The following is a 13,832-nucleotide window of genomic DNA, read 5'->3' on the forward strand; positions in this document are numbered from 1 at the left end:
TGATCAAGCCTCCCAAATGTACATTCAACAATAGTATGTGATGAACATGATGGGATGATGGCTATGTTCTGCAGTCCTAGCCTCTGCCCTCACCTCAGCATCTTCCCTCTTTTCCTAGTTGCCTACTGTAACCAAGCAGATTGTTTTTCTGAAGTGTGTTCTTACCTTTCTGATTGGAGGCAGCTCACTAACCAAGCTGAGGATGATGTCCTGTATCAACTCCTCCACATTCAGGAACCTAGCGAAGGGTAGCATTCGACAAGCCCACTCCAGGAATTCAGACAGTGGTCAACCACAGCAGCATCATAATCTGTTGTCACCTCGTAGTTCTACAAACACATGAAATCCGGGCATTGTGAATAATATCAGTAACTAGTCCACTCTTAACTAGACACCCGTCTTATATCAAGGTAACTTTGTCAGTGCCAATTATATTGGAAACTCCTCTTTACTCCTTCATTCGATTATGGGATGTGATTATCAATGGCATACCCAGCATTCCATCAGAAGGTGATTTATGAAGGGCCGATGGAAACTTTCTGTTTGAGAATGCACACAGCTGATAGGGAGACAGGCGTATGAACGCACACTGAACCAAATCTCTGAACAGCAGATCCCAGCAACAGGAAGCCTGCCCACTGAAAGATTAACCAGCAGCTATCCTGTGGGACTGAGGAAGGTGAAGTGGAGTAATCCAGTGGTACTGAGGGCAGAGGGGTGAGTGATCCAGTGGGACTGAGGCAAGGGGGGTGGAGGAGAAAGAGATTGATCCAGTGGGACTGAGGGAAAGGGAGTGATCCAGAGTGACTGAGGGAATGGTTTAGAGTTTGATCCATTGAGGCTGAAGGTAGGAGATTGACTGAACAGGGAAAGGGAACAGTGTGATCCACTGAACTTGGCATGGTGATCTTGGGCCTAGAGCAATAAAGGATCCACTAGGGTTAGAAAGTCTTGTGATTAATCATGTCTGAAAGGTATATAAAGATTTGTTGGGTCTAGAATGGGAGCCCAGTTGTTGATCCACCAGATGAGTATGTCAGGGTGGGATTACTCTGGTCTCCTGCTGTAAGCCCCAGTGGAACACGACCTAGCTGATCACTCTCCTCCCTTTTTCATACACCCCAGTGGTTTCAGAGTGAGGCAGTGGGTGTAATGGTGATGTCTAGATTAGAGTGATGCTGGAAAAGCACAGTAGGAGCAGGTGGTGTCACTGTACCAGTGATCCAGAACCATAGGCTAATACTCTGTGCAGATGGTGAAATGTTAGTTCAATAATGTCTGGAATAAAAAGCTGGTCTAATGACGATCGCGCAACCACTTTCATTTATTGTTCCAAAAAGCCATCTGGTTTAATGATAGAAGAACACCTCAGAAAACTAACAGCTCCTCCCTTAACCATCCAGCAGGTTAAATGGAGTGAGACTAAGGCAGGCCCTTAGGTCAGAAGACTGTGACTTCTCTCTCTCCCTTCAGCCAGTCAGGGTGAAGCAGTGTCGTCAGGTCAGTAGTTAGGGACAGGCAATAAATACTGGACCAGCCAGAAACATCCACATCCCATGAAAGAATTTCAAATAACAGAATTCTTTGAGGTGGTCATAAACAGAATTAAAGAGAAAAGGTGGATATAATGTTAGCGTGGATAGAGGATTGGCTAACAAAACAGAGGATGGAGTTGAGATAAGGGAGGCATTTTCAGGATGACATCTGTAACAAGTGGAGTGCCAAAGAGAACAGTGCTGAGGCCATGCTTATTTATCATATACTGATGGCTTGGATGAGGGAAGTACATGCACTTTCACCAAATTTGCAGATGACACAAAAAGAAAGGAGAAGGCAAGTACTGAGGATGACACAAATAGTCGGCAGTGGGACACAGACAGGTTAAGTGAGCGGTAAAATCCTGGAAGGTGGAATGTCATGTGGGAAATGTGCGGTTATGCACTTTGGCAGTGAGAATAGAGGGGCTGAAAGTTATTTAAATAATGGATACAGACTGCCAAGAGCTGCAGAGCAGAGGGATCCTTGTCTGTGAATCACTAAAAGCCAGCATCCAGGGTTCAATGGTAACAAGGAAAGTAAATGAATGCTGGCCTTTGTTCAAAGGGAGTGGAGTATAAACCTAAGGAGATTTCGCTAAAACTATACAAGTCATGAGTCAGACCACAACTGGAACATAGTGAACAGTTTTGGGTCCTTTTACTCACGCTGGAGATTGTCCAAAGAATTTTCAGTCAGCTGCTGGGGTATGGAGGAGAGATTGTGTAGGGTTCACCTTTACTCACTGGTGTTTAGAGGAACGAAGGCAAACTCATTGAAACATACAAGATCCCGTGGGGATTCAGCAGGGTAGATACAGACAGGGTTTTTTGGGGAGAGTCTAAGATCAGAGAATATAATCTCAGAATAAGGAATTGCACATTTAAGACAGAAATGAAGACGACTTTCTTCTCTCAGAGGCAAGTCAATCTGTGGAATTTGTTTGTGAAATAATTCTTCAGAGGCCAGTATCCCATCACCAATCATCATTATTTAGAAATACATAGCCTTTGACAATAGCCTCTCACTAAGTCAGACATTCAGGGTCCCAGTATCCTTGTGGCTCAGACAGCTTACCCTGATTGGACCAGACTAACAGCCCCAAATAGGGAACTCATCCTCTATAATGTCCAACTGGCTGACCTCATTGCAATCACGATATCCCTCCCCGAGTCCAGGGACACAGTGCAGTCTGTTTCTTTTCAACACGAGGTCAGGTTCCTCCAACTCGGAATGCGATCGAGGAGGTGTGTAATGAATGCGAGCTTGCCTCTTGTGCCTGAAGCGCCCTGCTACACTTTCACTCCCTTCTTCCAGACGGAGAAGTGTCATGGTGGCTCCTTCCATCATGTCCAGCTCTGATTCAGCAATGTTTGATGGAGACGGTAAACCAATGAGTCCCTGGAGTGTCTCTGAAGGCTCCTCGGGGCAGGGTAAGATGTGCTCCCATACAGTCTGAGAATTTGCAGCTTTCAAATAGTCCACATGCTTATTCAGGACAGTCACACCTACCCGAAGTTTATAAGTTCACATCGATCAATCCTCTGACCATGTGGAGCCATTTTCCTGATTCTTGCCCTGAATTTTGTCCCTTGTATCAAACTGTCCCTCTCGCTTGGTGTAGTCTGGGTTCAGCATTGATGCTGTTTCACCTTCCCCCATGTATGGGAATATCAGATTTATCCTGGTGGGGTGTCTTCTTCCCGTCACCAACTCTGTTGGTGCTATTCCTGTAGCTGCAATGGGGTGGTACTATAACCAACAAGAACCATGACAGTTTGATATCTAGTGAGACTACTGGCTGCTTCATCAGTCCAGCCTTCAAAGTTTGACCCATTCTCTCTGACAGGCCATTGGATGATGGGTGGGATGGAACAATCCTAGAATTTTGAATTCCCATTCAAGTTAACCATAGAATCACAGATTAAGAAGTAACTAAAGTCTCTGCTGGTAAACGAGGACCCATTATCTGTGACCAATACTTCCAAGGCTCCATATGTTACAAAGGGTTTGCCCAATTTTGCGATCATTCCTCACTGTTTGATGAGTGCACTCCAGCACAACCAGCCACTTTGAATGGGCTTTTATAATGACAAAAATAATTCCACCCATGACAGGACCTCCTCCATAGTCGACATGGAACTTGGTCCAAGGTTTATCCATCCATTCCCATGGGTGCAGGGAAGCTGCTGGAGGTCAATTTTGTCCTTGTTGACACTCTCGGCATTGTCCCACCAACACAGCTATGTCTGTGTTCAAGCCTGCCCACCAGACACAGCTCCTTACCAACATTGACATTTTGGAGGCCCCTGGATGATCCTGGTGGAATTCAGCCAGTTTTTGATGGCAACCTTTGCTTGGGACAATCACTCTTGTCAACAATATGCCGTCCTCTACCATGAGCAGGTCTCTCCATGTCCAAAAAAGTTTTCAATTCTAGCTGCGATGACCCTTTGGTTTTCCCCATTAGTCCCAATTGTTTCAATTTGGAAAGGACTGGATCTTTCTGTGAGCAATGTTTGATATTGTTAGCTGTGACTGGAATGTGTCTAGAAAATTCAATATCATGATTGAATCTTCCATTGGGGCTACCATAGGTGATATATTTGCTAATGGAAGCCAGCTCAAAGCAACCACATTTGTACTCAGCCTCCCAGACGGTGTTCATGGGCGGCACTGCCTTGTCCACTTTAAGCAAAGTTCATGATTATCTCACATTTCACCCATAAAGGTATTGGTGGAACCTCCTGACTCCAAATATGACTTCTTTCTCTATCTGGGTGATTTTACGCTCTGCATTAGCCAAAGTCCTGAATACATAAGCTATTGGGCATTTCTCTCCAGGGGACCACCAATGAGCTAAAACCAACCTGATACCAGATGGGGAGGGATTACATGTCAATACATGTCATTCTTGGGATCACAGTGTGCCATCACCAAAAGCATGATAGTTTGTTCGATTATTTCATCCAATGCTAGGGCCTGATGAAGGGCTTTTGCCCGAAACGTCGATTTCGCTGCTCCTCGGATGCTGCCTGAACTGCTGTGCTCTTCCAGCACCACTGATCCAGAATCTGGTTTCCAGCATCTGCAGTCATTGTTTTTGCCTCAATGCTAGGGCCTGTCTATGAGAACATTTCCAAATTTAACCTTTTTCATGAGTTGACGCAATGGTGCCAGGATGGATGCCAGGGTATGTAAGAACTTCCCGTAATAATTTAACAGACCCAGAAATGACCTGAGCTTCTAGAAAGATATGGGAGCTGGGGCACCTTTGATCACCCTCACGTTATCTTCCATTAGATGTGGCCCAGCCTTGTTGACCCAGAAGCCCAGTCACTTGAGGAGGAGCTGGTACGTACATTTTTTCCCTTCCTAGGGGTCTGCCTGCTTTGGAGAAATGCTTTAGGACTATAGCCAGGTTCTTCCAGTCTACCTTATTCATTTTTCCTGTTGTCGGGATGTCATCAACGTAAATGGTAAACCTCGTAAAATATACTCCACCATCCGCTGAGAAAGTGAAATGTATATTGGGACAGGCTCTTGTGGATATTAACTGTTACATACTTCTGAGAATCCTGGATTAAACATAATTGTAAGTAAGCATGGCTCATGTCAAGCTTTGTGAAGGACAACCCACCTGCCAGCTTTCCATACAAATCCTCTAAGCTAGGGACCGGGTTTAGTAGAAACGGGTTCTGCGATCACTGATACAGCCGCACCAGGATAGACCTCCATTTGAACCAGACTGCCATTTAACCAGACACTTACCATGGTTTGGAGGTTGCTAAGCAACTTAACTGTTTCAAACCAGGTACAGGTGAAGTTTCCAGGGTACAAACTCTCTTGGAAACCCTCCTGGATATAGAGGAAAGAGTGAGGTCTGCAGATGCTGGAGATCAGAGCTGAAAACGTGTTGCTGGAAAAGCGCAGCAGGTCAGGCAGCATCCAAAGGCTGAAGAAAGGCTCATGCCCGAAACGTTGATTCTCCTGCTCCTTGGATGCTGCCTGACCTGCTGTGCTTTTCCAGCAACACATTTTCAGCTCCTGGATACAGATCCTACTCCATCTAAGACTATTACTGTTCCAATCTGCATATTGACACCAATTACAATGTCCTACTGGGGAGAATCCTGAAGAAAATTGTAATTGTTTAGTTGAGACTTGGCTTTGATTTGGGGTTTTGCTGTGAGCTGACCTAGAGTTACTCTTACCAAGGTATTTCCTCAGTCGGACAGGTGAGGGTGTCGACTTCCATCGCAACTCAGAGGCTCCACATGCCTCATTTCCCAATGATAAAGTCAGTCGCAGGGCCTGTTGGGCTCCAGCTGGTCGGCGTTTCTGCACTGTCACATCATTAATCCCATGTACTAGGCAGACTCTAAGCATTTAGGTGAAAGTGAGGACTTCAGATGCTGGAGGTCAGAGTCAAGATTATTGTGGTGCTGGAAAAGCACAGCACGTCAGGCAGCAACTGAGAAGCAGGAAAATCAACATTTCGGGCAAGAGTCCTTCATCAGGAATGAGGCTGAGAGCCTCGGGGGTGGAAGATAAATGGGAGGGGGGGGGGGGCTGGGGAGAAGGTAGCAAAGAGTACAATAGGTGGATGGGAGTGGGGATGAAGGTGATAGGTCAGAGGGGAGGGTGGAGTGGATAGGTGGGAAGGGAGATGGGCCGGTGGGACAGGTCATGGGGACAGTGCTGAGCTGGAAGGTTGGAACTAGGGTAAGGTGGGGGGGAGGGGGGAAATGAGGAAACTGATGAAGTCCACATTGATGCCCTGGGGTTGAAGTGTTCCGAGGTGGAAATAAGGCGTTCTTCCAGGACATGCAGGTCCTGGGCCTCCGGCACCACCAGTCCCACACCGCCTGACGCCTGGAGGAAGAACGCATCTTTCTAAGCATCTCATTAAGGGTTAAATCAAATTCACAGACTTCTGTCAGCTGTCTTAACCTAGTCAAATACCCTAAAATGGATTCCCCTGGTTCTCGAATTGGCAAGTAAAAGCAATGGTATCTCAGAATTAAAGGAGGCTTGGGATCATAATATTCCTTAACTATGTCAATCAATTGTGGAATGGTTTTAGTATCTGGTACCTCAGAAAAATTTAGTCTCTTAATGACAGAAAAAGCTGCAACTCCACAGTGTTATGAAGATGTGGATGTCCTGCCCCTTTAAGAAAGTTACACTATCTGATAGCACAAGGTGTTCTGAACAAGGTAACAATGTAACATTTGGTTAAAACAGCTCACTGTAGCTGGTTGCCTGGAGACAAAAACAAATTTAAAGTCAGCCAATCAGTTTAAATTATTCTCCCAAAAAAAACCAAATTCCAACCAAGTTTGTATTTAGCATACTGACAAAATTAAAAACCAATGACATAATCTGAACCTCTGAGGATATAAGACCAGGAAAATGTGAACAATTGAGAAAGAACGCCAAGCCACCAGCATGCACAGACTGCCCAAAACACAGCTCTCTTAAAGGCACCTTTATCGATCAGTGACCTGTGAAACAGAAATCCCTAAGAAGAAAAAAATCTACACAGGAAGATACCAAGAGCAGATTGATAGCTGGCTGGTTTTGAAATTTGAATTTTTTGGTAAATTTCACTCGGGGGTTTTATTGGACTAGTACGATAGAAGGGAAGATAAAAGATTATTTAGAGGAAGGAGCTGTAAATAGTTGTTAGCTAGTTATTCTCTGTTAGACTTTAAGAAATCAAGTGGTTAGTGTTTACTTTAAATAGTTCTTGGCCTCTTGAATTTTCACAGATTACTGCAGGGGATAAATTTTTTCTGTGTTGCTGGTTTAAATTAAGCAGGAGGGTTTACCCCGTGTTGTAACACCAGGCTTTCAGAAAAATTACTTGTTTTTTGATCTGCTATAATGTGGGTTGCCCAGAAAAAAATAACCTGTCCTTTCCAGGGTGTCTGGGCCTGGTCCTCAATAGTAGGATCCAACATGACAAGCTTCCCAACAAAGACATCATGTTAAAAAGTTTTTACACCCAACTTCAAAACGACTGTTGCGAGCGAGTTTCTTCAGGATCAGGTTTGATCTTCATCGCCAATGAATTAACTCTTCAGAGGCCAGTATCCCATCATCAATCACTTGACAGCAGTACAGCTTCTTACTGAGTCGGTATTCAGAACATCTATTTTCCTGACATTCACTCTTTTCTATCAGCCAGATCTCCCTGATTGGACCCGATTAACAGCTCAAATCAGGGAACTCATATTCTATGATGTCCAGGGGCTTAGCTCGTTACAATCACTCCAGTTACCACAGATAGTAGTCAAGCCACTGGGTTGTTAAGTATACTCAGGGCTAAGATAGACAGATTTTTAATCATAAATGAATCGAAAGGAAAGGCAGGATAGTGGAGTTGAAGATTATTAGATCATTTGTGATCTCACTGAGAGGTGGACCAGCCCTGATGGGCTAAAAGTCCTACTTCTCATGATGAAGGACTCTAGCCTGAAATGGCGATTTTCCTGCTCCTCAGATGCTGCCTGACCTGCTGTGCTTTTCCAGCACCACACTCTCAACTCTGATCTCCAGCACCTGCAGTCCTCACATTCTCTATTTCTAATGATCTTTGACTGAATAACACGAATAAAACTTCAAGTCAGAATGTTGTATGGCTTAGTGGGAACTTGCCGGTGATGCTGTTCCCATGGATCTGCTGTCCTAATCCCTATCCTTAGCCTTCTAGAAGCGGCTGTAGGTTTGGAAGGTACTGTCTAAAGACCTTTGGTGAAATCCTGCAGTGCATCTCATAAATAGAACACAGTGCTCCTACTGAGTGTCAGTAATGGAGTGAATGGATGTTTGTGGATATTGTAAAGTCCATATCTTTTTATTTTTGGACTGTGGACTTAAAAAAGAAAAATGGTGCTTTAATCCAGGGAGACAAGGCAAAGTGATCCTGCAGTTATATCAAAAAAAATCACATTTGCTGGAGCACACTGTGAGGTGTATACAATGTTGTATCTTTTCTAGAACTGTTAGAGTGTAAGGAGATAAGGATACAAAGACTTAATAGAGCTTTGTAAGGTTATGAGGATAATAGGCAAGGTGAATAGAGAGCAGCGGTTCCCTTAGTTCAGAGGTCAATAGCTAGGTGGCATAATCTTTAAGTGAAAGGCAGGGGGTTGAGATGAGATTTGAGGAAAATCACTTTCACCAAGAGAGTGATGAGGTGTACAATGCGCTGCCTGAGAAGTTGGTTGAGATAGGAAACCTTACAACCTTTAAAAAGCACTCGGTTGAACACCTGAAACGCCATAACATTCAAGGTTATGAATGTAGTGTGGGAAAATGGGGCTTGTGTAGGTTGTAGTGTACTTTTCACAGTATAGATTCGATGGGCCAAAGGGCCTCCTCTGTACTGTAGATTCGATGAGACAGAAAGGAGCGGATGGATCTGAACTCAGGTAAACAAATGTTTTGCTTGGTTCCTAACCAGGTGACCATGGCTTGTGTGGTGCCAATGCAGCAGGGGAACATAACTTATGCAGTGAAAGCAGCAAGAAAGCAAGAATGGTCATTTAAGCGGGCATTGGATAGGCATTTGGAAGTTATTGGGCAGTATAGGTTAGGTAGGATTCGGTCGGCGCAACATCGAGGGCCGAAGGGCCTGTACTGCGCTGTATCTCTCTCTCTCTCTCTCTCTCTCTCTCCTGTGTATCAATACCTAAAAATCTCCAGGAACAACTGGCTGGCATCTACTCACCTTTTATCACAATCCTCTCTCCAAGGAGAACTAAATTCCTTCAGAAACAGTAAAAGCACCAATTCTCAACCAGTGAATAAAACAGCATTGATGTGCAAACCACCACGTGTCAATGGCAAGGAACCAAGAGTGAGATGAAGTTGTCACAGTCCCAGCTCTCGTTGGGAAAGGTGACTGGTGGCAGTTTAACCTTCAGGTCACCACGCCACAGGCAAAGGGGTGAGGTTGAGAAGAAGAGCTTCTCATTATAACCTCTGAGGTGGGGTTACCGAGCTCAAACCCTCACTCTGTTCTCTCTCCATTAATGCTGCCAGCTCTGCTGAGTTTATCCAGCATCTTCTGTTTTGGTGCTATTGAAGTGTACTTCCCTGATTTATTTTGATTTTAGTTGTTGTTAATATCCGTGCTACGTCTACCTTTGTGTGTCTGTTTACGAAAAAGGAATTTAAACATGGTTCAGGTGATGTTATATAGAGAAATGAGTCAGCAATTCAGATTTCGTCAGGGCCAAGGATGGAAGACCATCTGCTTGTCGTGAACAATGATTTTCTGTTAAGTACAGAAACCTGATGAGCATTTCCTTTTGACCTGAGTTTGTCAGGCAGAAGGGGATGGAGAACCTCAGCAGGTCTGGCACCATTTGTGATCAGAGAAACACTCTTCTGTGTAAGTTTCACTCAGTGAAATTCTGACAAGGCGGGACAATGCTGGATAAAGTCTCGGGCTATGTGATGAGCCATTTCACACTGGGGTGAGGAGAATCTTGCTGGGCGTGCACTCCTCATTGCCCAGAGGGCAGTAAAGAGTCACCCACATTGCTGTGGGACTGGAGTCACATATAAACACCAGATAGATCTTTCAATCAATCAACAATGCTTTCATGGGCATCATTGGACTCTTAATTGCAGTTTTTTTTTGTTGATTTCAAACTTGAGACCTAGAACACTACCTGGGTCTCTGGATATTGCCTCTGCTGTGAAATGTCTTCACATAAAAGGTGGTAAACTTGTCAAATTCTCTAACAAGTCACTGAATATATTTAAAAAAAGAAACATTTAGATTTCTAGACACTAGAAGTGTGTAAAAGTATGGGGAGAAAGCAGGGCTGTGGCTTTGAGATACAGGGTCAACCATGATCATACTGTGGGGCAGAGCAGCACAGGGGGCCGAATGGCCTCTTCATGCTCCTAGTTTCTACATTTCTAGGAATTAACAGGCAGCTCCCAGACAAAGCTCAACACCATAACAAACACCTTAAAAGGCATAGATCACTAAATTGTCCTGTGTTCATTCCTTCTATTCTCAGAGCTTTGTACATCAGGGTCAGGGAAAGTACCTGAGAGGATCTGGTATTGTCTCTGGCTTTTTGATATTTGCGACAGCTCTCACTCAGTCTTTCACGGACATGGAACATCCAGCACAATCCACACAGGTCTCGAAAACAGCCTGCCAGGCAAAGACACAAGGGCATGTTACAATGACAGCCTTCAGGCAGCACTGCCACAGCTCAGTCTGCACGCTACACAATGTGACTGCTGCTGTTGATAATGATGACAGTGAGCACTGATTTATCTCCAGCATCAGGTAATCTCTCTCTGTTACCACCCTGACCTTCCCTGTCACTCTCCAGTCTGTCCTATCCCTATCCAGGAATCCCTTTTCCCTGATATCTCACTCTCTTTCTACTTTGTCATTCTCTTCATCAACCTGTGTGATTCTTCCATACTTCTCTCTTACATCCACACAACTACCCTTCTCCCAAACCCTGTTCACGTTCCTCAGGCTTGTCCATGGTCTAGTGCCTGTAACTGTAAAAAATGAGGTCTGCAGATGCTGGAGATCACAGCTGCAAATGTGTTGCTGGTCAAAGCACAGCAGGCCAGGCAGCATCTCAGGAATAGAGAATTCGACGTTTCGAGCATAAGCCCTTCATCAGGAATAGGAGAGAGCCAAGCAGGCTAAGATAAAAGGTAGGGAGGAGGGACTAGGGGGAGGGGCGATGGAGGTGGGATAGGTGGAAGGAGGTCAAGGTGAGGGTGATAGGCCCGGAGTGGGGTGGGGGCGGAGAGGTCAGGAAGAGGATTGCAGGTTAGGAGGGCGGTGCTGAGTTGAGGGAACCGACTGAGACAAGGTGGGGGGAGGGGAAATGAGGAAACTGGAGAAATCTGAATTCATACCTTGTGGTTGGAGGGTTCCCAGGCGGAAGATGAGGCGCTCCTCCTCCAGCCGTCGTGTTGTTATGTTCTGCGGTGGAGGAGTCCAAGGACCTGCATGTCCTCGGTGGAGTGGGAGGGAGAGTTAAAGTGTTGAGCCACGGGGTGATTGGGTTGGTGAGACAGGCCGCTTACTTGCGGAACGCTTCAGAGAACACCTCCGGGCCGCCCGAACCAACCAACCCAACCACCCTGTGGCTCAACACTTTAACTCCCGCTCCCACTCCACCGAGGACATGCAGGTCCTTGGACTCCTCCACCGGCAGAACACAACTACACGACGGCTGGAGGAGGAGCGCCTCATCTTCCGCCTGGGAACCCTCCAACCACAAGGTATGGATTCAGATTTCTCCAGTTTCCTCATTTCCCCTCCCCCCACCTTGTCTCAGTCGGTTCCCTCAACTCAGCACCGCCCTCCTAACCTGCAATCTTCTTCCTGACCTCTCCGCCCCCACCCCACTCCGGCCTACCACCCTCACCTTGACCTCTTTCCACCTATCCCACCTCCATCGCCCCTCCCCCTAGTCCCTCCTCCTACCTTTTATCTTAGCCTGCTTGGCTCTCTCCTATTCCTGATGAAGGGCTTATGCTCGAAACGTCGAATTCTCTATTCCTGAGATGCTGCCTAACCTGCTGTGCTTTGACCAGCAACACATTTGCAGTAGTGCCTGTAACTGGTCAGGGTCTGAGAGTGTGGGGGAGGCAGGTTCACTCTGACTGACACACAACTCCAGTCCTGCCTTCAGTCAGGTGCACCCACAAGCCTCACTAATGCAAAATACAGCAACCTTCAAGACAGAAAGTGGGATAAGACATTGAATTTCAACAGCACCTAATGGCAGCCCTGGAGGAATGGACTGAAAGCAGCCTGGATATGATACATGGGGCAGGCTGGGATCTGGAGCAGCTCCTCACCACATAAAGCCAGCTAAAAATCAACATCACAAACTATGTCCCATACGACAAGAAACTGTCTGGCTGCATCAGTATTTTGTCAGCAGGAAGGGGTTGGGAGGGTTGCATCCTCTTGTCAGCCCAGGGCTTGTGAGGAAGCTGCCACTGGAAGTTCCCCAGGGAAGGCTCTGAGGGGGAGAAGAAGTCACAGCAGCAGCAAGGACGTGCTGGATTGGTTTGTCCTTTGATCGGAACCTGCCTGTCTATTTACCACCTCCCACTGGCTCAATACTCCATTTCGACAAAACAAGCAATCCTCAGCCCCTGCTCACGGTTACTAACACAGGGGGCAGTGGCCTCCTGGTAATGTCACTGTGTTAGTAGTCTAGAACCTGAGCTAAAGTTCTGGGGATATGGGTTGGATTCCCACTGTGGAGTTGGTGGCATTTGAATTCATTAAAAACCTAGTCTAATGGTAAGTGCTGTTTATTGTAAAACTCTGTGTCATTACTCACCGCCCGGTCCTCACTCTCTACCAGAGGTGGTAGCCTCTAATTCTTCTTTAATTTAGCAATTTGGTTAACTCTCAACTGTCCTCCATACGGACAAGACAAGGTAGCACTGACAGAGGCCTCTTTGATACAACAGCAAAAAAACAACTGAATTCAAACTCTTGGAATCCAGTTCGAACAGTTAACTCTTCAACAATTCGAGTTACTCTCAGAGAGCATCTACACCATCCCCACCCCCACTCACCTATTGTACTCTATGCTACTTTCTCCCCACCCCCCTCTCCACTCTGCAGGCACCCTGCCTGTATTCCTGATGAAGGGCTCCTGCCCGAAACGTCGATTTTCCTGCTCCTCGGATGCTGCCTGACCTGCTGTACCTTTCCAGCACCACTCTAATCTAGACACTTGAAATGAAACCTAACTTGAAATAATTTTTAGTTTGTTTTTTATTTATTCATGGGATGAGAATGTTGTTGGCTAAGCTAGTAGTTATTGCCCATTCCAGAGGACCTCGGGATTGATGAGGAAAGGAGTTCAGTGAGAAGATGGAGGCTCCTCACCTTTCCTTCTTTTCACAACTCAGCCTCAGGCTGCGAATTGGAGGAAGCTAATTGGGCAGTAATGGGTAATTACTGTCCTTCCTTTAATTGTAATAAACAAGACAGCTTAGCCACGTGCAGTGTACATGCTGCAAGGGAAACCCTGGACCCAGCATGTAACCTGGACAAGGACCTTAGCAGGAAGTGTCACTGTGTTCAGCTCTGGTTTCTGGTTGGAGTCTCTGCTGTGTGGAGAGCATCTGCAGACAGATGGTCACACCATAGTTAGCATTGTCCATGCAGTGAGGGAATGGGTAACCTCCAGGCAGTCAGACAGAATGAGTGCAATGCAGGAGACCCTGTTTGTCCTGAGCCTCATCTGTTTGCTAATCTGTTTTCA

The 13,832-nt window shown here is 45.9% G+C and overlaps 1 protein-coding gene across 1 annotated transcript in view; it reads right to left on the minus strand.

The window, feature by feature from the left end:
• Positions 1-268: 268 nt before the first annotated feature.
• LOC132811744 (ciliogenesis and planar polarity effector 1-like) overlaps positions 269-13,832 on the minus strand; it is a gene marked incomplete at its 3' end in the record, with an annotated part of 54,266 nt that continues 40,702 nt past the window's right edge. Inside the window, exons 6-7 of the mRNA XM_060822844.1 lie at positions 10,611-10,720; positions 269-329 (exon numbers count right to left, since the gene is read on the minus strand). Coding sequence (XP_060678827.1) covers positions 269-329; positions 10,611-10,720 — 171 coding nt within the window. The remainder of the gene's footprint in view (positions 330-10,610; positions 10,721-13,832) is intronic.

This window comes from Hemiscyllium ocellatum, unplaced genomic scaffold (genome assembly GCF_020745735.1).
Source record: "Hemiscyllium ocellatum isolate sHemOce1 unplaced genomic scaffold, sHemOce1.pat.X.cur. scaffold_2375_pat_ctg1, whole genome shotgun sequence".
Lineage (NCBI taxonomy): Eukaryota > Metazoa > Chordata > Chondrichthyes > Orectolobiformes > Hemiscylliidae > Hemiscyllium > Hemiscyllium ocellatum.